Genomic DNA, 25066 nt, shown 5'->3' with positions numbered 1-25066 from the left:
TTGGAACGGCGGATGCCTCAGAGGCTGAGGTGCTTGCAGCATATCAAGGTTTAGAGTTTGTCATGAGAAATCACATTATAAAAGTAATGGTAGAAGGAGACCCGTTTAATGTTATCCGATGGTTAAAAGGATCTCATAAGCCCCTTGGAGATTTGATAGATTGTTTGATGAAATATTTGATTGGATGAGGTCCTTGGAGGTTGAGTTTTTCATGTTCGGCGTTCTGTGAATCAGGTGGCTGATAAGTTAGCTAGCGATGGTGTTTCCAAGGAATCTGTAGCTTTTTTTTATTCACTTCCACCGTGACTATTTTCTTGTTCTTTATGTTCCATAGTTGTATTCTCTTTCTTTTGGTTGTATTTTGACCATCTCGGTCCTATTTCTTAATAAAATTGGCTACCATGTTTCAAAAAACAAAATAAACAAAAAAAAAAAGATCAGAAAAGATAAGCCACTTAAAACAGAAAGTATGCACATAGTATATTGATGAAAGATCACAGTTCCAATGGAAAATTCATAGAGAGTAAAAACAAGGGCGGCCCGGTGTACGAGGCTCCCGCCATTGCGGGGTCTGGCCTTTGCGGGGTCTGGGGAGGGTTAGATGTACGCAGCCTTACCCCTGCTTTGCAGAGAGGCTGTTTCCATGACTCAAACCCGTGACCACCAGGCCACAATGGAGCAACCTTATAGTTGCAAAAAAGGCTCGCCCTCTTCAAATTCATAAAGAGTAATTTTCAAATTAAAATGGTACACTAGATTACGAGGCAGTCTTGTAGATATTACAGAAGACTAGGGAGAAAGTTTATATTGGTATGGGGTAGAAGTTATATATGGTTAAATGGTTCAATCTTAAAAGCGACTAAACACCCGGTTCAGTTGTGAACCCTTATCTTGGGTTCCCAGGTATTCTTATGCTATCAAAGCCATACTTCCGAGAATTCCTAAATTTTGATTAAACTAAGTGACTTCAAATATCAAGGAGAACATCCATCAAACACGGTTCAGTTGTGAACCCTGATCTTGGGTTCCCAGGTATTCTTATGCTATCAAAGCCATACTTCCTAGAATTCCTAAATTTTGATTAAACTAAGTGACTTCAAATATCAAGGAGAACATCCATCAAACACTAGTTTTAGGGTCACTCTTAGAGGGAATTTCGTCTTTCAATCACTTCAACCTTCTTCCCCCCCCCCCCCCCCCCCCCCCAGCACCACACCACCACCACCCAAATTCACTTCAACCTTCCTCTCCCCCTGCTTCTATCTAGAACCTTTTTCCTTTGGGTGGACACGGGCCTCTGAATTTTCATCTCTTTGTTAACGCTTGCAATACTCTGTTTTATTCCTGAAATTCCTATTCCTCCTCTTCTTTCAAATTAAACACAGCAGCCACTAAGCAGAGAAAATTTTGCAACCTCTTTATTATAATGCAGAAATAGAGAAATAGACCAGGTCGCTAGGAGTGCATTACAGTGACAGAAGCCATAGAATCCTTACAAAAGTGTTTCAGTTTCGGTTGGAAATTCTGGTGGAAATCTTGCAAAATCACGGAAACGTGTGGAAAAATATGAAATGATAGAATTTTAAGATGATAAGTACAAATACACACATAGAAACCATCACATAAGCAAGATAGCTATGCATAGTGGTTTAACAACATCGAACACCTAGTACATTTAGGGTTTCTTTTCTTTTTTTGATTGATGTTCCATAAAAAATTTCAGACTGATACAACCGTGGGGTCTAAAACCGAAATCAGATCTGGACCTTCAATTTCTGATTTTTTTTACAAATCTGTGAATCTTGCCCTAATCTAAAATCTCATGGTCAGATTAACCTGATACTTGGAGATCTTCATACCATTCTTAGTCCAATCCAAAATTTGTGAAAATCTAATGGCCGGAACTGGACTAGTTACAAATGTTAGAGTTTCCAGCTTCCCTAATGGTCTTACACCTTGTCGTATCAAAACTGCATGACTAGTGATCTTTCTGTAACCGTCTTGCGTCACAACTGCAATTATAATGCTCATTGTGGAGTGTTGAGTCTACTTCTTTAGGGGCCGTTTGGATATGCGGATTTTAGAATCATGGATTTCCTCAAAATCGTAGACGGGAGACAAGAGGAGGAGACCAGTCGTCGTTTTTTTATTTCCCGCCCTTCTTTCTGTCAGCAAGAGAGTAGGAGATCATCCCATGTTTCCAAGTATTAGAAATCTCAGGATGGGGGAGAGATTTTTAACACCTGGATTTCTTACTTAAAATCCAACATTCTAAAGAGAAGAGACATGGACGGACTCTTTCTCTTGTCACCCATACAGGATTTTGAGGAAATCCAAGATTCTAAAATCCGCATATCTAAACGGCCCTTTGAGTTTGTGTTCATCTCACCTCCATAACATACTCCATTTCCAAGATGAATGTGATGGAGACATCATCGACCGAATAGTGATGCTAAGGTATCTTTTACAAGGTGGGTTGTATAAGGAACCCCTTCTCTCATTAAGAGATGTTTGTATCTTACAATGTGGGTTGTATAGGGAACCCCTTCTCTCATGAAGAGATGTTTCTTTCAAGTTATATGTCCGGATTGAATTCGAAGGACTTTATATGGCACGATTTTATTCAACATACACATCAAGATAGAATCATTTCTTACTGCCGTTTCAATGATATGTCTATTATGTGTCGGAGGGATACGAAGTCCCCACATCACATGCTTTAAAAGTGCAAATTTGTGCAACATATTTGATTCCTTATGCATTGTTCAACCTAATTGAAAACCTCCCTCCGTGTTAGGTGGATATGGAAAGTAAAATACGGAAAAGGATTCTGTTTTTTTTGTTCTTGATAACTTTAATTACTGAAAACATACATAGAACCTCTGCAACTACCGCCACAACACAAGAAAATAAAGACCTTTATGATTAAGGAATAAAGAAAAACAAAGTTTACATTACAAAAAAGTTCTACATAATCTGGCTCCAGGAAACATACCTTTAAGTCCCAGCTGATAATCCTCCCATCTCAACTCCTCGTGACTTTTATCTTTGTATGTGGGCATGGCAGATATTGATTCCAGCTTTCCAGCAGGCTCTGTACCACTGCTGCCCATCTCAGGTGTAGGGGTGTATGCTGCTACTCTACTTCCCCCTCGTTGAGCCCCAAAAGCTGCTTGGCCAAAAGTAGGGCTACAACCAAATGCTGGTGGTGTTGTTTGGGCCCCTGCAAATAGTTGAAAATAAAGCAAAGGAACAATAGATAAAAAAATGACGGAAAATCTTCAAAGAATATTCTCAATTTTATTCTCAGTGAAAGGATAACAACATGATCACCAATGGGAGTACTCTGGGAACCAGAAAGAGATGGAGCGGTACCAAATGCAGAACTTGAAGCACTAAAGGATGGAGTTGTAGAAGATCCAAATGCGGGGGCACTTGAGGTACTAAATGTAGGAGTGCTTGAAGATCCAAAAACAGGGGCACTTGAAGCACCAAATGTGTTTGTAACCAGGGAACCAAATGCCGGTGCACTTGATGCCCCAAATGCCGATCCCGTGTTGCCAAATGTTGGTGGCCTTGTAGACCTGAAAGCCGAGGTGCTTGCCGTATCAAAAGCTGGGGTACCTGTCGCAAAAGTTGTCGGAGTACTGACAGCACCAAATGCTGGTAGGCTGGATCCAGCAAAAGGCGTGGTGGAGTCATATAAGGTAATTCCAAATGCTGGTGGTAATGGTTGAAATATGATAAATGTAGGAGCGCTTGAAGATCCAAAAACAGGCTTGCTTGCAGCACCAAAAACTGGGGTACTTGTCACAAAAGATGTTGGAGTACTGGCAGCACCAGATACAGAAGACCTTGAAGATCCAAAAACAGGCGTGCTTGCAGCACCAAAAACTGGGGTACTTGTCGCAAAAGATGTTGGAGTACTGGCAGTACCAAATACAGAAGACCCTGAGAAATAAATATAAGAGAAAAATAAGTCTCTTTCAACAATAAAAATGTACGCACAAACTCATAATATATACATGCTAGACCACATTTCCCGTGGCAAATTTATCCACGATAATTTTCAACCTAATATATAGATGCTAGAAGCCTAGAACGCACTTCCCATGGCAAATTTATCCACGATAATTTTCATATTTTATCACAGTTTTAAGTTTCTGTAGACATGAAAAGACCAAAAGGTTTCTGTTTCCATCTCCACCAAAACATGTACAGAAAGCAAAGGCGCATACCAAAACCAAAACCGTAATTTTATCACAGTTTTAACTTTCTGTAGACATGAAAAGACCAAAAGGTTTCGGTTTCCATCTTCACCAAAACATGTACCGAAAGCAAAGCGCATACCAAAACCAAAACCGTAAGTGCATATATTACATTATTTCGACACTGGCTACTGCAAAGGGTTCCATTTTGATCGCGTAATCCCGTTAAGATCCTGTGAGTGACGGAAGAAGGAGATTCTTCTTACTACGAGCCCTGTCTGGTCCGATCATTTAGATCTGGCCAAAGAAGGTGATAGCCCTATAGATTCGTTCCCATGGTTCGATCCTTCCTAGTAAAACGCGGCGTGTTCGAATTCTGATCGCTTTTACACGAGAATGGGGGACCACCCTCTAAGCCTAAGTATAGCAACCGATATGGGAAGATGTTGAGTCACTGGAAGCGAAGGGAGAAAGATTTTCAACCTACCTAGCCTAGCCTAGAGTCAAGGGAAATAGGGTATAATAGTGTATGTATGGTTCTTCATTTTGCTTGTCAAATGCAAATAAAGTGAAAGGCTCCCAAAAGGACCAGACATTATACTTCTTTGCAAAGGTCCTGACTCGAGTCGAAAATTCGAAACATCTTGATTTCAATTGGAAATTCCAGTGAAAATTCTATAAAATCACAAAATGTACGGAAACACGTTCAAATAATAGAAATTAAAGATGAAACTTCAAGAAATGCTAGAAAATTATTTATTTTATGTAAAAATAGGGAAAAGTTACTTGGGTAGAAACATTGAGGAAAGACTTGATAGCTAGGAACATAACAGAGAACTTGACCTTGGATAGGATAGAATGGAAGAAAATGATCCACGTAGAAGAACCCAACAAAACCGTAAGTGCATATATTACATTATTTCAGTCGAAAATTCAAAACATCTTGATTTCGATTGGATATTCCAGTGAAAATTCTATAAAATCACAAACGTACGGAAACACATGCAAATAATGGAAATTAAAGATGAAAATTCAAGAAATGCTAGAAAATTATTTATTTTATTTAAAAATATGGAAAAGTTACTTGGGTAGAAACATTGAGGAAAGATTTGATAGCTAGGAACATAACAGAGAACTCGACCTTGGATAGGATTAGGGGTGTAAACGAGCCGAGCCGAGCCGAGCTTGGCCAGGCTCGGCTCGTTAAGGTCAAAGGTTAGGCTCAGGCTCGGCTCGGGCTCGAACTAGGCTCGGCTCGGCTCGGCTCGGCTTGGCTCGCGAGCCGCTCGCGAGCCTTATCGAGCTTGGCTGGTTGCGTTATATTAAAAAGAAATTTGCTAGCAAACTTCTACTATTGTACTTCTCGGGCATGTGAACATCATTTTTGCAGAGATTCTCGCACATGCAAAGGCCGCTAGCAAAGCAAAAAAAAGAAAAAAAGTAATCATTACGAAAAAAAAAAGTGAATAGCTGAATGTGTATAGTTTTAAATGAAAAATTACCGATTGAAGTTAAAACGTTATTACAATTACTAAAAATTTACCAACAGAAGTTACGACGTTATGACAATTACGGAAATTACGGAAAAAAGTTATGACTTATGATAATTACTCCTCCAGCTGTTTCTACTTTATTATATTTATTACTATTATTTTATACGGTTTTTATTAACGAGAAAAATAAAGAATAATATTCAAAAGATTCATTTGTTCCTATCATAGAGACATCAACTTTAAAATTCCTAGCCCATTTAGAATCTGTTACTAATTTTAACTGATTAGACACGAATATTCAACAAATCAGAAGCCTTCTTTTTATAGAGTGTGCAAGTTTCGGGGGACCATAACTTGGATGGAAATCTTCTCCAAACCAGATTATTTCTTTCCTACAATGTGTGTATACTAGGATCTATATTTCCTTGATTACTATATTTCAGAGAAGAACTCGTGACTCAAAAAAGGAAAAAAATGATATGTAAGAATTTAGCACTCGATATCTTTAAAATATATATCAGTATTGAACTATGTTATGGATGCGGAAACTATATAAAGAGAAAATGGAAATGGAAGCAAATGAGTTTCAAGTGAATGGATACTTTGAGATAGAACGAGAAAAAGAGAATTTGATTCATGCAACTTATGATAATTTGGAATGATTAGAAAATCTCAAAAATGAAATTTATGCTTCATTTACTCAACGTGAGAGCAACCAGAAGCACAATGCCACAGTTAGAAGGTAATTATCAATAACAGCAATAAAAAATCTGGCTTCAAATGAAACATAGCAGGCAGTGAGGATGAAAAGTATGCAACCAATAACGGCATCAAAGGAAGGTAATTACCAAAAGAGGATGAAGCACTACTGAAAGCAGGAGTTGATGATGCCCCGAAAGTAGGAATCCAACTCCCAAAAGTTAATGAAGATTGTGCTGGCCCAAAAACATCAGTTGGACTGCCACCAAATATGGAACTCCCCATCTGTGCACCAAAGGGGCTGGTGCTCCCAAAAGGTTTGGCAGTAAAAGGGTTGGTGCTGGCATTGTTTGCCTGCCCAAAAACAGATTGGCTCCCAAATGGGCTAGTCGGCTGCTGTCCAAAAGCTGAACAATGATAATAAACAAGCCACACAATCATCACAAGCAAAAGTTATGCAAAAAAGAGAAAATGTGTCAACATGGGGTAAAAAAGTTAAAAATAAACATCTGAGCAAGAAATAAGCATGTAACCTATGTAATAGAAGATGCAGGCCACGGTACCAATAATCAGAAACAAACCCAGTACAATAAAAAATAGTTTAAGAAAAAGGTACAAACAGAAAACAAAAATTTTTAAGCCATGAAAGGTCTGCAAAACATAGGCAAGGTTTTGATGATTAGAATCCAAAAATGGTACATATATGATGGAAAAAACTGTTCGACACACAGAGAACCATATGCACACTAGAAGCAAAATCCAGAATATGTACATACATGCGTGTATGCACGTGCGTGTAAACCACGACAAGTTTATACAACATCATGCAAGCTATTTTCTTAATATGGAAGTGAAAACCAGGGGTGTATGACAAAAGCCCAAATACCGAAACCCAATATCGTTTATCGGCAGTCAATTTATACCCACAAAAACAGTAAAGGACAGATGAACATGAGAACCACCAGAAATTCTATGAGGTTGGAATATGAGCACGAAATTCTCAATGCCAGAATCCAAAACACTACTATTTGACGACTATCAGCTATCCAAAACACTGCTATTCGACGACTATCCACTAGCTACTCAATGATTCTCTACTAGAACCCTATCATTAGGAGAAAAACACAAGCACACCATAAGACTGATGAAACAAATAATAAGTTCAAATTCAACAAAGGAAAACAATGAAGACCATAATTAATTGCCAAAAAAGCATGATATGGAGCCTTGATGGCAACCCAAAAGCCATTCAATTGTAGAAAACAACACAAACTCCACACAATAAAAAAAAAGGATTAAACATTTTATAAAACAACAAGAAATTCAATAAAAGCAAAAACTGCATGTAAACAATGAAAAATTTCTATAGTAATCAAGTAGAACAAGACAGGGAAAAAAAAACTTGAATCCTTCATTTCTACACACTCATGCTTACTATCTCCCTCAGCTTAATATCTCCCTCAACTTATTTTTTCACTTGCTTTCCGCGAGAAGGAAAAGAAATTGGGATGGGAAACCTGTGATCCGGTCGTTCAGTTGTCCATAAAGCCGCAGAAACTAAACAGAAAATGTAAATTGAGGTGTTCAGAACTTCAGTAACTTGATTCCAATCATAATTTATGTGTAATAAGTAACTTGAATCCATGATTGAAGTATTCTCTTTTCGTGTAGAAACTCAGGGCATGTTTAGCAACCATGGAAAAAAATCAAGGAATATTTGTTTATCCAGGATAAGGAGATGTATAGAGGCCAGGAAGTGAGATTTGATGGGGTGATGAGTAAGGAGGGCATGGGATAGGTCTGAAAACAGGGAAAACGAAAAAAATTCTTTCAAACGTGAAATTTTATTTCTAAGTTTTCCAGCCCCATCACATCTCTCTCTCTCTCTCTCTCTCTCTCTCTCTCTCTCTCTCTCTCTCACACACACACACACACACACACACACACCAGCCCTATCCACCTCCTCTCTCACCATGGCTAAACAAATATTCCCTAAATTGTTTTTTCAAAGTTGCCAAGCACGCCCTCAATGAAAAAAGAAGATAGTTAATGTGATGCATCTGCAGCACACTCACTGAGAAAAGTACATATACCAAGCTAGTTACAAATATCTTATTGCTAGAGAAAACATAGCCACACATGAAAACCATTACACAATTCATAAACAGCATACACCTGCAGTAATTACACTGTTTCTCTTTGAACATGTGGACAAAAAGGCACTAGGATCAAATTTTTACAAACTCAGTACTACAACAAAAAGGCACCAAAAGGCACCAAGATCAAACTTTTACAAACTCAGTACTACAACAGATGATAGGATTAAACTTCTACAACCCAGCAAACCAGAAGATTTACTTGGATTATAAAACCCTTACAAACTCAGTACTACAACAAAAAGGCACCAAAAGGCACCAGGATCAAACTTTTACAAACTCAGTACTATAACAGATGATAGGATTAAACTTCAAACGCCTTGATTACAAAAAAACCATTCTGATAAAACCCATCTTTGTTTGCAAACAACCCAGATTACAGAAAAAACCTCATTGGATCTTCTTCGCCAACGAAAATCGATACAGAGAGAGAGAGGACCCTCACCGGCTGAAGATGGAGAAAGTGAGAGTGAAGAAAACCCCCTTTTGTAGAAAAAAAATGAAAACCAAAGAGAGAGAGAACGAACCTGGTTTTCGATCGTCGCAGAAGAGGAGATGGAAGGACGTCGTCGCCGGAAATGGGATGTCACCGAAGAGGAGAGGAAGGTCGCCGAAGAGATGAGAGGAGAGACGAGAGGGCTAGGGTTTTCGACGAGAACGAAATGGCATTCGGGGAAATGGGTCTCGTAAATTTTATTTCGAAAGAAAAGAAGCCTTTTCCGCCCGTGAGTAACGGAAAACGGAAGAAATGAAATGAAGGAAACTTCTTTGCCATGTCATTAAAATACAATTTACACATTAGATATTTGGGTTTACCCATAAAACAACAAAACGACCCAAAAACATGTTTCCATGGAAAAAAATGCTACTTTACTTTCTTTTCCACGACAAAGAAACGAAGTGAACAAAGCCGTAGAGTTCACCCCCTTGAGGCGTGAGCCGAATAAGGGCTCTGGACTAGTGACTACATCGGACTTATAGGCACACCTCATTTATTACCAGGACTCCTCTTGCTGAGTCAAAGGTTCGCTATTCGGACTTGAGTCGAAAAAACTCTAAGAAGTCCAGGAATTCAAACCAAACCTGACCACTGGTCCATTCAAAAGACATGGAAATATCTCTTAATAAAAAATATGGCTATTCAATAATGCTTTTTTTTCCTTACTCAATCCAAACTAATTATTTCTTTTCCAAAGAACCATTGAAGAAAGGAACCACTGATCTCCTGGGATGTTCGTCGAATTTCGAAAAGAGCTCGGAGCGGAAATTGAACCCCTCGTACCCCATCGAGCCAAAGACAAAGCGGTTCAATTTCTACTCAAGAAAATCTAGTCTGATCGGACAAGCTTCTTGGGAGGTTTGTCTGAACAGACATATTCGGTTGGTGACTGGCCGGGGAAGAATCTGATCCGACGACTTTAGTCGCCTGAACGGATTCCACCTTGTCTGGCCAGAATTGACTAAGTGGCTACGACTTCTATGGTTTTGAACTGTTTTCATTTACAAAGTAGCATGCACAACTTGTGCCTAACACCTTCCGATCTCATAACTAGACCCCTTACACAACAAAAAGTAACACAATGTAGTACTGTTATTGATGCAGGACACTACCTAATTTAGGGAAAATTCTACACTCCTAGTGGATTAAGACTTTAGGACAATTTAGGGCTTACGCAGAAAACTAAAAGAACACTTAACAACTTACCTAGGGCCGAATTAACGCATAATTAATCTATAGGCAGCAACAATAATGAGACTTAAATAGCATAAATAATTGTAAAGATTGTAATTAAGCATGAACTAAACCTTATACAAATCAATCAAAGCGATAAGGATTCGTTAGATGAATTGATAATAGAAAGATTAGTTCGAAACTAGGGCTACGCATGCAACCAATTAAAAGAACTAAAAGATAATGTAAAACCTATCGATTATATGTAACAAAAGCATGAGAAATTAATAATAATCAATGAAGAAAAACAAAAACAAAAAATGTCCAGCAGCAGGAATTGGGTCAAAACAATCCAGATTTAGGCCGTAGGAGTATTTTGGTGATTTCTGCAAATTTGAAAATTGAAAGGAATTGTTGTCCAGATCTTAGGTAAGTGTTTAGGTAGGTAAAAGAAAGGTAATTCTAGGGTTTAGTTTCTGATTTGATGGTAGGTTTAGGCTATGGATCTTTAAAAAGGGTTTCTGGACTTGAAAAGGGTAAAACCTGCAATATGGTTCAAAAATGTTTGAAAGTTGAGATTCTTGTGAGTTTTAGGTGAGGTTTAATCACTAAAACAATCCCTCAAAATCTCAAAACAATATCTTGAAGAACAAGGGAGATCTATGGATTTTGGGTTTTTCTAGTTTTAGGGTTCAAGAACAAAGAAAATAGAAAATCTGATTTACTAACCTCGTTTGTGCTGATTTGATTGAAGAAATAGAAGAGAATAGGTGAGAGGAAATGAGAGAAGATGGTTCCAAACCACCAAGAAGAGTAAGAGACAGATGGAAGCACCCATGGTGCGTGGGGGGAGACTTCAACAGCACTAGATTTAACAATAAGCGAGCAGGGTATTCAAGAATTATGCCTAACATGCTGGCCTTCTCAGATTTCGTTGATAGGAATGCTCTAGAAGATTTTCCTCTGACGAATGCTTGGTCCATTTGTATCAAGAATCATAGTAGAAGCAAGATCGACTGTTTCTTGATCAGCCAAGAGTGGCTGCCAATGTTCCCGAATGCCCTCCAGCTTGCTCTGCCTAAAACAGTTTTTGACCCACTCCTCTAGGCTTCAAGTTGGCGTGGCTAGGGCCGAAAATGCCTGACATGCTTAAGAATTGGTGGATGATAAACTATTTTTTCGTGTTCAATGAAAGGAGTTAACGATCGATATAGACCAAGTAATTTTGGAAAAAAAATGAAATGTACAAAACCACGCACAACATTTGTGAAAAATCCATGAAAGGGTACAGAGTTCCGGTGCCCCCATGTCTGAACGGAACTCCACCAACCACAGTCGGTGCCACAAAGAATCTCATGAAAATCACGCATTGAAATCATCATTTCGTTGCTTTTTAGAAACAACCAGCTTTTTTGAATTCCCAAGATTGTGTCCAAACTCCAAACGAACAAGAAATCACATTAGAGAGGTGTCCGATCGGACACTAACCTGATCGAGATGTCCGAATGGAACTCCATGAACCATGGGTCGGCGCTTGCTCGCAAGGAATCATTCTGACTTCGGCGTCGGCGACATGATTACCGATTAACAACTGTTGTTGGCCTTTTAGAGCCTCCAAAAAAAGCATGCGTATGATCGGATAAACATCCTCAAGGCTTGTCCGATCGGAACATCGTGCCAAATTGTCTTTTTCTCAACGGCCCCTATAAATAGAGATTTAATTCTCTATAAAAGAGGAGAAAAGAAAGGAGAAAAACACAATATATATATATATATATATATATATATATATATATAAGAAAGAGAAACGAAAAAGAAAATGAAAAATACACTGGAAGAAGACAAAAAACCCTGACTCCTTACTGGATTCAACTATTCAAGTGAGGTTGAAGACAAAAAAACCTTAACTCCTTAGCGGATTCAAGTGGACGAAGACGGGAAAAAAAAACTTGAATCCTTCATTTCTACACACTCATGCTTAATATCTCCCTCAACTTAATATCTCCCTCAACTTATTTTTTCACTTGCTTTCCGCGAAAAGGAAAAGAAAGGAAACTGGTATGGCAAAATGGAAAAGAAAGGAAAAGAAATTGTGATGGGAAACCTGTTATCCGGTCGTTCAGTTGTCCATAAACCCACAGAAACTAAACAGAAAATGTAAATTGAGGTGTTCAGAACTTCAGTCGCCAAGAAACCCACAAAAACTAAACAGAAACTTCAGTAACTTGATTCCAATCATAATTTTTGTGTAATAAGTAACTTCAATCCATGATTGAAGTATTCTCTTTTTGTGTAGAAACTCAGGGCATGTTTAGCAACCATGGAAAAAAAATCAACGAATATTTGTTTATCCAGGATAAGGGGATGTATAGAGGCCAGGAAAACGGTGATCTTGGGCCCGTTAGATAGGTAATTGAAAAACCTTTCTAATAATACCAAAAACACGCCAAACGGATGAGATTTGATGCCTAAAAAGTAGGGTACAAATAAAATGACGAAAATGGAAAGTAAATAATAAAAAAAAAGATGTCAATGTCTGTGGCTCGTGCTAGAGTCCCCGCCATCAGTCTCATCCACGTCTACGTTTGTAAACCTTGAATCCACGCCCATTGTTGATGTCCCCGTCATTTCTCCCCGGCTTGGAAACATTCACCTCCGATGAATTAAACTGCTCGTACTGCTCTAACAAATCTGGATCAAGCTTCTGAAGCTCGTCAACTGTAATCCAGGAATCGTCGCTATCTGGTCCTCCTCGCCATATGACTAAGAACTTTCTAATTCCTCCAGCGTGATTGGAGACAATCTTCTCATCCAAGATGTCTTCTACTACTTTTCTTTTCTCAAATCTGGGTATTGGTGGGGTAGAAGAAGATAGTACTTGGATGGGTGGAGATTGGGCATATTTGGGGTTATCAAATGCAGAAAAGGGTTCATGATATGGTGAAAGGTTTTCAACATTGAAAGTATTACTAATTCCCATGTCAGGTGGTAAATCTAAAACATAGGCATTAGCACTAATCTTTTTAATTATTTTAAAAGGTCTTGCGCCACGAGCATGTAGTTTGCTAACTACACGTTTACCATAACGTTCAGGCCTAATTCTTACCATTACCATATCACCTTCTTTAAATTCTTGAAATCTTCGATGTACATCTGCATAAGATTTATATGATTAATTGCTAATTATTATCTTTCTTATTTCTGCATGTAAGTTTCGAATGTGCCGCGCAAAAGACTCGGCAGACTCGGAAACTCTAGAACTGGCACTAGCTACAATAGGAATAAGGTCAACTATTTTCCTAGGGGAATAGCCTATGATAATCTGAAATGGGGAAAGACTTGTACTACGATTCACAGAGCTATTATAGGCAAACTCAGCTTGAGGTAAAACTCTATCCCAACTAGAAATATGATCACCAATAAGACAGCTAAGGAGGTTTCCTAGAGTCCTATTAATGACCTCTATTTGACCATCTGTTTGTGGGTGGTACGCACTAGAAAATTTCAACTCGATTCCCAATATTTTCTGAGAGTTAAGATATCTGAGAGCTTAATGGTCGGAGTATAATACAAACTCTTGTGGTAGCAGATAGTGTCTCCAATGGCGTAATGCTTGGACTACTGCGTAAAATTCCATTTTGTAAGTGATATACTTTTGCCTAGCCTCATTAAGCTTCTCGCTAAAATAGGCAACTAGGTGTCCTTCCTTCTCATAGAAGCACGAAGCGAGTGTCGGAGCGGGGGCGGGGAAGCATGGGAGTCTAGAAGATTCTAAAAGTTTGGGAGCGTGCATGTAATATTTTCTTTATATATCTTTCAAAATTCTAGTACATAAAAAATAATAGTTTCTAACTATTTTCATATGTATCTTTCAAAATTTAAGTAAATAAAAAAGCAGTAATTTTTAAGCATCTTCATTTGTGTGCACTCGTTCCTCGTGCCTTCTGAAGATGTAAAGCCTTTGTGCTTGCTCCAATGAAGTGCTTTGAAGAGTTGGGGGAGTTTGATGCAAGGAAGTTGGTGATGGTGGGACTTATGGAGTAATAGACACAAGCTGGTAGTGTCATTGGAGCGGTTCCCGTCTCTTTGAGGTCGTGCTCCCAGGAAGCTTCTTCCTAAGGAGCGCCGAATAGAGGTTCCGAGGTGGGAGCGGCACCCTAAAGGAAGATTCCTACTTCTAAGGTCCTTCCTGACTTAGAACACCACCACTTCCGACACTTGAGGCATCACATGCAACCTCAAATACCTTAGTCCTTAGAAAAGTCTGCATGCTCTGGCAATGCTTCATCAGTCACTAAACTCTCTAACTCTATATCGTCCATCTCTGATTCTGCCATCATGGACTCCGTATCTGACATAAGCTCGGGCTTAACGTCAATAACGGTCTCATCAATATTAGCATCTAGCTCACCAATAGTGTTAGCAACTTCCTTCTCCCCTTCTTGAGAGATAATATCATCAACAAGTGGTACAGTTTGAATCTCGTTACTAACAGCTTGAAACTGTCGATTATGGGCTTCACGATCCATTCTGCTAAGTCGTATCTCTTCGAGGAGAAGATTCAGATCTGCCCTACTGTCTCTAATGAATTGAGCTAACTCATCATTAAATATTGGATTGCTAGAAGTCATCGTGTGGTAAACTTTACCACTTCTTGTGGGCATGCAAAGGAAAACCAGACACTAATCTGGACACTAACACCCTAAAGGTTTCCTACGACTAACTCTAGGCTCTGATACCAAGTTGATGCAGGACAATACCTAATTTAGGGAAAATCCTGCACTACTAGTGGGATTAAGACTTTAGTACAATTTAGGGCTTACGCGGAAAACTAAAAGAACACTTAACAACTTACCTAGGGCCGAATTAACGCCTAATTAATCTATGGGCAGCAGTATTAATGAGACTTAAATAGCATAAATAATTGTAAAGAATGTAATTAAGCATGAACTAAACCTTATACAAATTAATCAAAGCGATAAGGATTCGTTAGATGAATTAATCACAGAAAGATTAGTCTGAAACTAGGCCTACGCATGCAACCAATTAAAAGAACTAAAAGCTAATGAAGGTACCAATGAAATAGATGTCACACAAACATGGAAATAATAATATCCAATGAAGAAAAACAAAAAAAAATGTCCAACAACAGTAAAAGGCTCAAAATGGTCCAATTTTGGGTTGTATGGGTATTTTAGTATTTTGGCAGATCTGGGATTTTGGTTTAATATCGCTGTCCAAATCTTAGGTTAAGGTTTAGAAGGTAAAAGAAAGGTAATTCTAGGGTTTAGGTTCTGATTTGATGGTTGATTTAGGCTATGGATCTTTTAAAAGGGTTTTCGGGCTTGAAAAGGGGTGAAAATTGCAATAAGGCTAAAAAGGGGTTTAAAGTTAGGGTTCTTGGGTGTTAAGGCTGAGATTTAATCATAAAAACAATCCCTCAAAATCTCATAACAAGATCTTGGAGAACAAGGGAGATCTATGGATTTTGGGTTTTCTAGTTTTAGGGTTCAAGACCAAAGAAAATAGAAAATCTGATTTACTAACCTTTGTTGTGTTGATTTGAATGAAGAACTAGAAGATAATAGATGAGAGGAGAATGGCTCCAAGCCACCAAGAGGAGAAGAGAAGAAGTCCAAGCCACAATACCTCTCACAAAAATTCTCAATTCTATTCAATATTCCAAAGTCTTTTACATTGCTTTCATAAGATGTATTTATAAGAAAAGAAACCCTAGAAGATGACCTAAAGTTAAAAACTAATCTCAACCATTCATCTAATCTAAAGCAAAGCTAAATAAAGATAAAAACTTACCTAAAATAGTAATCCCGTAATCGATCTATACCACTTCTTAAAAACACTCATAACTTGCTCAAAACACATCCAAATCATGTGATCTTGGGCCCGTTAGATAGGTAATTGAAAAACCTTTCTAATAAAACCAAAAACACGCCAAACGGATGAGACTTGATGCCTAAAAGTAGGCTACAAATAAAATGACGAAAATAGAAAGTAAATAATAAAAAAAAAGACGTCAATGTCTGTGGCCCATGCTAAAGTTCCCGCCATCAGTCTCGTCCACATCTACGCTTGTAAACCTTGAATCCACACTCATTGTTGATGTCCCCATCAGTTATGTACATGTTATTCAATAAAAAGACAAAGTATACACTCCGGTTATTGAATTTAAACATTCTTTTACATTACATGATAAAGTGATGACGTTTCAATAAACTTAATAACCGGAAAGAGATGAGGCACCTCCACAACTACCCCTAAAACACAAGTGATCGTGACATGTAAGATGAGGGAACAAAGAAAAATAATGTTTACCTTTTTCAACCAAAACAATTACATAATCTTGGCTCCAGGAAACATACCTTTATCTCTCAGTTGATAATACTCCCATCTTAACTCCTCGTGACTTTTATCTTCGTAAATGGGCATGGCAGATATTGATTCTAGCTTAAGCAGAAAACCACTATTGCCATCCACCTCATGTGTAGGAGTGTATGTCGCTACTCTACTTCCCCTCTGTTGACCACCAAAAGCTAATTGGTCAAAACCAGGAATACCACCAAAAGTTGGCATTGTTATTTGGGACCCTGGAAAAAGTTAAAAATGAAGCAAATGATCTGGGGATCAGAAAAATTAAAAAATAAATATATGGGGACAAATATCCAAAGATTTTTCCTTAAATTTAGTCTCGAACGGAATGTTATGTTAAGAATCGCTTCATTAAGCATTATATAGTGATGATTTTCCAAATAACCGAAAACAGATGCAGCACCTCCACAACTACCTCTACAACACAAGAAAATTAAGACCTGTATGATGAAGGAACATACCTTTATCTCCCAGTTGATAATCCTCCCATCTTAACTCCTCGTGACTTTTATCATTGTATGTGGGCATGGCTGATATTGATTCCATATTTCCAGCAGGCTGCGTACCACTGCTGCCATCCACCTCAGGTGTAGGGGTGTATGCCGCTACTCTACTTCCCCCTTGCTGACCCCCCAAAGATGCTTGGCCAAAACCAGGGCTACCACCAAATGCCGGTGTCGTTGTTTGGGCCCCTGCAAAAGGTTTCAAAAATAATAATAATATGGGGAAAAATAACCAAAGACATTGCCTTAAATTTAATTTTCAAACAGAATTTTATATTAATAATTATTGAAGTAAGTATCTCAAAACAGGGAAACAACATGCTCACCAAATAGAGAACTCTGGGCACCAAAAGGAGATGGGGTGGTTCCAAATGGTGTGCTACCAAAGGCAGAAGTTGATTGGCCAAAAGCAGGAGTGGAACCAAAACTAAAAGACGGGGCACTTGAAGCGCCGAACGATGGACTAGTAGAAGATCCAAATCTCGGGGTACTCGAGGCACCAAATGCAGGGGTGCTTGAAGCAGGAGTGGAACAAAAACTAAAAGACGGGGCACTCGAAGCGCCAAAGGATGGAGAAGTAGAAGGTCCAAATGTTGGGGTACTCGAGGCACCAAATACAGGGGGGCTTGAAGCAGGAGTGGAACCAAAACTAAAAGACAGGGCACTTGAAGCACCGAAGGATGTAGTAGTAGAAGATCCAAATGTGGGGGTACTCGAGGCACCAAATGCAGGAGTGCTTGAAGTAGGAGTGGAAGCAAAACTAAAAGACGGGACACTTGAAGCACCAAATGATGGAGTACTAGAAGATCCAAATGTAGGGGTACTCAAACCAAAACTAAAAGACGAAGCACTTGAAGCACCGAAGGATGTAGTAGTAGAAGAACCAAATGTGGGGGTACTCGAGGCACCAAAAGCAGGGGTGCTTGAAGCAGGGGTGGAATCAAAACTAAAAGATGGGGCACTTGAAGCGCCGAAGGATGGAGTAGTAGAAGATCCAAATGTGGGGGTACTCGAGGCGCCAAATGCATGAGTGGTTGAAGACCCAAAAAAAGGGGTACTTGAAGCACTGAACATGTTTGTACCCGAGGAACCAAATGCCGGGGTACTTGATGCCCCAAATGCTGATCCCGTGTTGCCCAACATTGGAGTCGTCGTAGACCCAAAAGCCGGGCTGCTTGTCAGAACAAAAGCTGGGGTACTTGTCGCACCAAATGTTGGAGTACTTGCAGCACCAAACGCTGGTTGACTGGAGGCACCAAAAGGTGTGGTGGAGCCATATAAGATACTTCCAAATGCTGGTTGTGTTTGTTGAAATGTGCTACCAAATGGACTGGTTTGACCAGGAGTTGATCCAAAGCCTCCAAAGGCTGGGCTCTGCCCAAACAGAGAGGACCCTGAGAAAAATGAACTCTTAGTCGATGATTTTAAAGAAAAAATGAAACCAAACCAGAGGACAAAAGGCCCTTGATGCACAAAAGAACACAATAGAACAAATAAAAAGAAAATAAACAAATATAAGAGGAAAAAATAATTCTCTTTCAAAAACTAAGAAAGTATGCACAACTAACTATATACTGATGCTGGACCAGAGTTCCAATGGCAATTGTATACAATGTAGTTTTCAAAATTTTGATGTACATGTGTAGTCTAATTTATGAGGCAGTCTTGTAGATACCATAGCAGAATAGGGTGATGATTGCATCTAATTATATATAAGTAAAGCTGAATGTCGCACAACGTGGTGCTGCCACGTGGCCCCCCTCTATACACGCAACTTCTGTGTATAGTCCCTTTTAAGATAAAAAAGACATACACTCAACTTCTGTGTATATCAACTTCATTGCACGCTTACTTTCCTACGCGACTAAATCTCCCCATAAATCTCGCTCTTCTGTGTATATCAACTTCACTGCACGCTTCCAAAAATATTATAAAAATAGAAAAAACATTTTTTATAACATTAAAAAATAGAAAGATAAGCATGCAAAAACTAATTGTTCCTAAAACTTTGGGTTTCCCTATTATTTTTGGTCATTCGCCCAGTGCATGATAGGGAAAAGGAGAATGTTTTGTTTTTTTATGGAAACCCACTCTCCTTGAAGGCAAGCAGGTCACGTGGGATCTATCTCTTAAGTGGGAAAGCAGCTCACATGGACTCTCTTTCTTTATTATTGGGACTCTCTCTCTCACGTTTTAGTTTTGACAACACTTCTCTCTCTCATCTAAAAAATCTCACGTTTTAGTTTTAACGACAAAATAATAAGAGATTGACAACATCTTTCGAGGGGATAATTATTTTTTTCCATGTGCAATAAAACTTGGATGAATCAAGTCTCTACGTGGATGTAGACTTTATTTTTCCAAGTATTTAGAGTTTTTTTTTTTTATGTGTAATCGACACTTGTGTCTGTGTGTGCAGTGAATGAACCAAGCCTACTTTGATGTATCATATTCCCAAGCTTCCCAACTGTATTACACCTATGGGCCCATGATAACATAACAAATGGCTGATCGATTCATTGAGACTTTTTGTGACTTTTCATGTATGCAAGATAATACTTTTTGAATTGCTGGGTGTGGTTTGAGACTTGGTTCATCATATGCACACATTTTCTAGAATGTCAATGCCTAAAAGCATTTGAAATTTTGTTGCAGGCAAGTTCTTTTGGAAGCTGCTATAAGGCCTGGTGGAGAGGGAGCAAAAGAGTTGCTACAAGACCAAAATAAGGGGTTCCAAGAGGTAATTCCAATAACTTCGCTTCTTCCATTGTTTATACCTTTTTGTTTTACACAGAAGTCCTCTCTTTCTACGATGATTATTAAAAGGTTAGACTTTCCCAAGTCATCGTTTTTTTTTGGATGAAACCTTCTTTTTACGTTTTTCCTTTTTCACTGTATTTCTATATTGTAATCGTCATTTTTTGCAGTGTAATATTTCATAAATCGATATTATAGTTTATTTTACTTTTTATTCTCCTGAAGATATAGTTTCCGTTCGCCCGTGCAATGCACGGGTCTGCAACTAGTTGTTATGATGGCAGAATGTAGTAATATGCATGGTTTTAAATTTCCATCGAAACCGACACGAAACGAGTGAAATGTTTCCATTTCCATGCCCACAGAAATTGAAACCGAAACGACTGAAATGCATAAGCCAAAATCATAAGTGTGATGATGGAATACTACATCAGTATGAGTTACATGATTATATAAATATTTGTTAACAATTATATTTGTATGAATTGCATGCAAAATGTGGTGCATGCATTATTTATAAATATTTGGTATGCAATAAATTATCAGACATGTAGACAGTGCATGCCACTGGGTTTTCTACCTTATGTGATGGTTTCTAAGTGTGTATTTGTGCTAATTCTAGCATTTCCTGAAGTTTCGTCTTTAAATTCTATCATTTGCATAAGTTTCCACATGTTTTCTTGATTTTATAGGATTTCCACCGAAATTTCCAGCCGAAACCAAAACATTTCTCTTTCCATGTCAACTGAAACCGAAATTTGAAACTTTGGTCACGTGGGGTTGCATGCTTCAATCTAAAACATGAATAAACCTGGCTTTGATCCCTTCTTTTGATACGGATTGGTATTCATCATAACTTAGGTTCCCAAGTTTTTTTTCAAAAACAAAACAAACAAAAAATCCATACTTCTTGGGCTCCCAGGTATTATGTTATCAAAGCCATACTTCCTGGAATTCCTAAAGCTTTATGAGTTTTCACAAAGGGCTAAGGCCAAAAATTAAAATCTTGATAAAACGAATTGACTTCAAATTTCCAAGAGAGCTTCCATCAAGCACTAGTTTTAGGGTCACTCTTAGAGGGAATTCTATCTTTCAATCACCTCAACCTTCCTCTCCCTGCTCCTATGAATATCCTCCCCCGCAAATCCTACGTGACTCTGGTTGGACACAGACTGCATTGTCTGACTTCTCATGTGCTTGCTAACCCTTGCAATACTGAGTTTTGTTCCTGAAATTCATATTCCTCCTCTGTTTCTAACGTAAACACAAAGCAACCAATAAGCAAAGCCACGATTGCAGCCTCTTAATCAGAAAGGAGCACTAGACCAGGTCTCTCGGAGGCAGGTCTCCAGGAGGGCAGTGCAGTAATAGAATCCATAGAACCCATACAACACCAAAGAGTGTGAACTGTGAATACCAAAGTGAAATCATGAATGGAGTGTATGAATAGATGATTCACTGATTATTTTTGAAGATAAGCAAATAAATTGACTGCAGATCTCATAATACAAATTTAGTGAGTTCTCAGCATGGGGAAAAAAAAGGTAAACCATTTCATAACACAAATTTAGTGAGTTCTCAACGCCAAAAAAGGATGAAGCACTGCCCAAATCTGGAGTTGAAGATGCCCTGAAGGCAGGAATCGAACTCCCAAAACTCAGTGCTGATGAAACACCAAATGCAGGTGTAGAAGTTAGAAGTGATGAAGACTGTGTTGGCCCAAAAACACCAGTTGGTGTGCCACCAAATATGACATTACGGTATTACCTGTCTGTGAACCAAAGGGGGTCATAGTCCCTAAAGCTTCAGCGCTGGCATTGTTTGTCTGCCCCAAAACAGATTGCCTCCCAAATTGACTAGTCAACGACTGCCCAGAAGCTGTTCAATGATAATAAACAAACCACACCTATCACCGAAAGCATAATTCGTGGGGCGGGGGAGGGAGAGAAAATGTGAAAAAGATATTAAGCGAAAAAGGTAAAAAAGAAACATCCAATCAAGATATAAACATGTAAATTATGCGATGGAAGATGTGAACCATGATACGTATAATCAGAAGCAAGCCAATTGCAATAAAAAATATTAAGAAAAAGGTACAAAACAGACAACAAAACTATTTAAACTAAGAAAGCTCTGGAAAACATAGGCAAGGTTTTGATTACTAGAATAAAAAATGGTACATATTTGATGAAACCAACACTAACAAAGAACCACACTAACAAAGAACCACATGATGACTAGAAGCAAAATTCTTTGAGAGGAAAAAATAAGAACAGGTAACCCACAAGAAGTTTGTACACCAAGCTATTTTCTTACTATGGAGAAAGGAACCCAAAAACCGGGGATGTCTGACAAAAGCCCAAATACTTAAACCCAATACCTTATACCTACGAAAACAGTAAAGAGCAAAAGGAGCATGAGAACCATCAGAAATTCTACAAGTGAACCATCAGAAATTCTACAAGTTAAAACTTGGACATGGAATTCTCACAGCTAGAATCCAAAACAAAGTTATTTGATGAGTGGAGACTGTCTACTAGCTACTCAATGATTCTATATTGGACCTCGTGTAGGTGGGAGAAGAAAGAGGAGAAGAAGAACCAATCTCCTACATTCTCTAGTGGTTTGAGTAAGTACTCTTGTTGCCATGTAGGGCTGGCAACGGGGCGAGGTGGGGCCGGATGTTGCATTCCCCGTCCCCGCCGGAAGGACCATTCCCCGTCCCAGCTTCGGGGATGGCAGGGAATCCCCGCCTCACACAAAAATCCTCACCTCAAAAAAGCTTTTTAACACCCCAAAAAAAGAAAAAGAAAAGCCGTATTTGTGCACTTATCAAAATATGGTAGTGCCAATATCACTAGCATAAAAAAATATTTACTGTTAACTTAAAAAACACTAAAACAATACTAAAATAAGAGGATATTGATAATGGCTTGCATAGTAAAACGGGGCGGGGCGGGTCAATCCCCATCCCCGCCCCCGCTTCAAGGAATTTTTTAAGTCCCATCCCCGTCCATCGGGGCGGGTCCCCGGTTTCACGGGTGAAATTGCCAGCCCTATTGCCATGAGATGTAGGGTTCAGGATTGGTATGGAAGGATAGGAAAGCTCTTCAAAAAAAGTAGAAGAAGAAAGGAAAAGAGGGGAAGAAGAAGAAATAGAAGGGGAGAATTTTCAATCAATATTATTCCAAAACTAATTTGTCTAATACATGAGGCCCTATATACATAGGCAATGGAAATAAAAATCCCTAAAAACTAAATAACAAGGAAATAAAATCACTAAAACTAAATATCATGGAAATAAAATCACTAAACTAAATTTGTCCCATAATCAAGGCGGTCCTGAGCCTGCTCGACCTGCCGACTCTCTTGATGCCAAACTACATGAGAAAATCAAAGCTTGCGGGATGAAGAGTGGGGCTGATACTTCCTCTCTGTGCAACTCCGGTGATACAGACAGACGCCGATCCAACAGATGAGTTCGACGCTCTGTCCGAGATGGGTAGGGATTTGGGAATCCTATTCGAGGAGAATATAGCCTGTACCCGCCAGAAGATAATGGAGATTGATGACTGGGATGGGAAATGCACATCAACAATAAAGAAGAAAGGGGAAGGGGAATCGGGAGTTGCTGCATCTGAAATGAGGCAGTTGACTCTCAGGTTAGGACTTCCATTCACTGTCTAATATGAAGATCCTCTTTTGGAATACTAGAGGCTTAGGGACAGAGAGGAAGAAATTGACGGTGAAGGACATGTGTAATTCAAGAAAACCAGATATCGCACCAATTATCAAAATAAAAACTTCAGGGGTTTCGAAATTTAAATCTGAAATCAAAGAGTGGGCAAGACGTGACAGCATCATAAAAGACCAGTGGAAGGAGCAGATATTCACAGATCTGGGCTCCTTGGAACAGAAGGGGGCCACATCTATTTTGGAGGAAAACAAGCTCCAAAAACGGTTAGAGTTAAAACTGGAATACGAAGAAATGGTTCGTAGAGAAGAGATAAGTTGGAGGCAGAAATCACAAGCCATATGGTTGAGGGAGGGGGAACATAGAAGAAGATCGGCTAATGAGGCAACGGATATCTTAGCAAAGGAAGGAGTATTTAGGGAGACCATGTTGCTCACTACTTCTTAGAATTAACTAATGTGGCAGATTCTATAATTGCTTTAAGTTCCGCTTTTGTGGGTATGGGATATCTTGTCCCCACCCTGATTATTAATGAAATTGTCAATTTTCAAAAAAAAAAAAAAAACTAAATATCATGGAAATTAAATCCCTAATGCTCTGTTTGGTTGCCGGGTTTTTTTTTTGCCCTGGGACATGTGTGGAGTTTCCGCAAGAAACCCACGTTTGGTTGGTGGGTTTTATGTGGGACCAAAATATATCCGAAGGACCAAAATTTGCACGCATATAAGTGTGGAGTTTATCCCAGAAAGAAAAAACCCAATCCACAATACAATCGAATTGAGGAAAAAAAAAAGGACAGAAAAACCCTACCCACTAAGGGTGTCAATTTTGGCTCGGGCTCGGAGGCTCGCTCGAGCTCGGCTCGAATCCTTAACGAGCCGAGCCGAGCCGGCTCGCCAGGCTCGTTAAGCTTAACGAGCCGAGCCCAATTTAGGCCAGGCTCGGCTCGTTAAGAATTTAATATATTTAAATATATATATTATATTAATTTATACATTAAAAGGGTTGTCCAGGGAGTGAAAGGGGGGGGCAAAATATGTCACTAGGACCACCCCCATAGTGTAAAAAAAGTAGTCAAATTACACTAGTACGGCTGTCCAGGGAAGATGAGGGGTGTGAACATAATATAACCCGAGCTCGGTAAGGCTCGGTAATCTGTCCCCTCCATGGGTTTTGGCTTCTTCTCCTCACGAAAATCAAACCCTACCCTCTGATTAACCTTTCCCTTCCACAACAGAAGCTCTTTCCCAGTGAAAACCCTAGCCCCAAAAAAGAAAAAGCTGTAATGAAAGAGAAGCAAAGCAGAGAACAAAATCTAGAAGAAATCATGCAAAACAGAGGTCAGATGAACAAATTCGTTGTGGTAGTTCGTCCTACGGTTCTATAAGAAGAAATATTTGATGAAGGAAAGGTTATGGTGTATGGAAGGGAAAGGGAAGAGATCTGCTGTTGCATCTGAGGAGGAGAGCACAGCTTTTAGCCCATTATATGCGACGA

The 25066-nt window shown here is 39.0% G+C and overlaps 1 protein-coding gene across 4 annotated transcripts in view; it reads right to left on the bottom strand.

The window, feature by feature from the left end:
* Positions 1-25066, bottom strand: part of LOC143852226 (uncharacterized) — a 33498-nt gene that overhangs the window by 781 nt on the left and 7651 nt on the right. For 2 of the 4 annotated variants that reach the window (XM_077361615.1, XM_077361613.1), the window contains 7 exons: positions 21643-21753; positions 17445-18512; positions 17077-17307; positions 16609-16833; positions 6550-6807; positions 3334-3951; positions 2996-3223 (listed from right to left, as the gene is read on the bottom strand). In XM_077361615.1, the coding sequence (XP_077217730.1) occupies positions 2996-3223; positions 3334-3951; positions 6550-6807; positions 16609-16833; positions 17077-17307; positions 17445-18512; positions 21643-21667 (2653 nt within the window). In that variant the 5' untranslated portion in view covers positions 21668-21753. The remainder of the gene's footprint in view (positions 1-2995; positions 3224-3333; positions 3952-6549; positions 6808-16608; positions 16834-17076; positions 17308-17444; positions 18513-21642; positions 21754-25066) is intronic. The other 2 variants (XM_077361614.1, XM_077361616.1) reach the window with 2 other exon arrangements.

Source organism: Tasmannia lanceolata, unplaced genomic scaffold (assembly GCF_043159265.1).
Source record: "Tasmannia lanceolata isolate RefF3 unplaced genomic scaffold, GAP_Taslan_0.1 ptg000019l, whole genome shotgun sequence".
NCBI classification, from domain to species: domain Eukaryota; kingdom Viridiplantae; phylum Streptophyta; class Magnoliopsida; order Canellales; family Winteraceae; genus Tasmannia; species Tasmannia lanceolata.
Note: the sequence above shows the minus strand (reverse complement) of the source record. Positions and strands in the feature narration are given on the sequence as shown.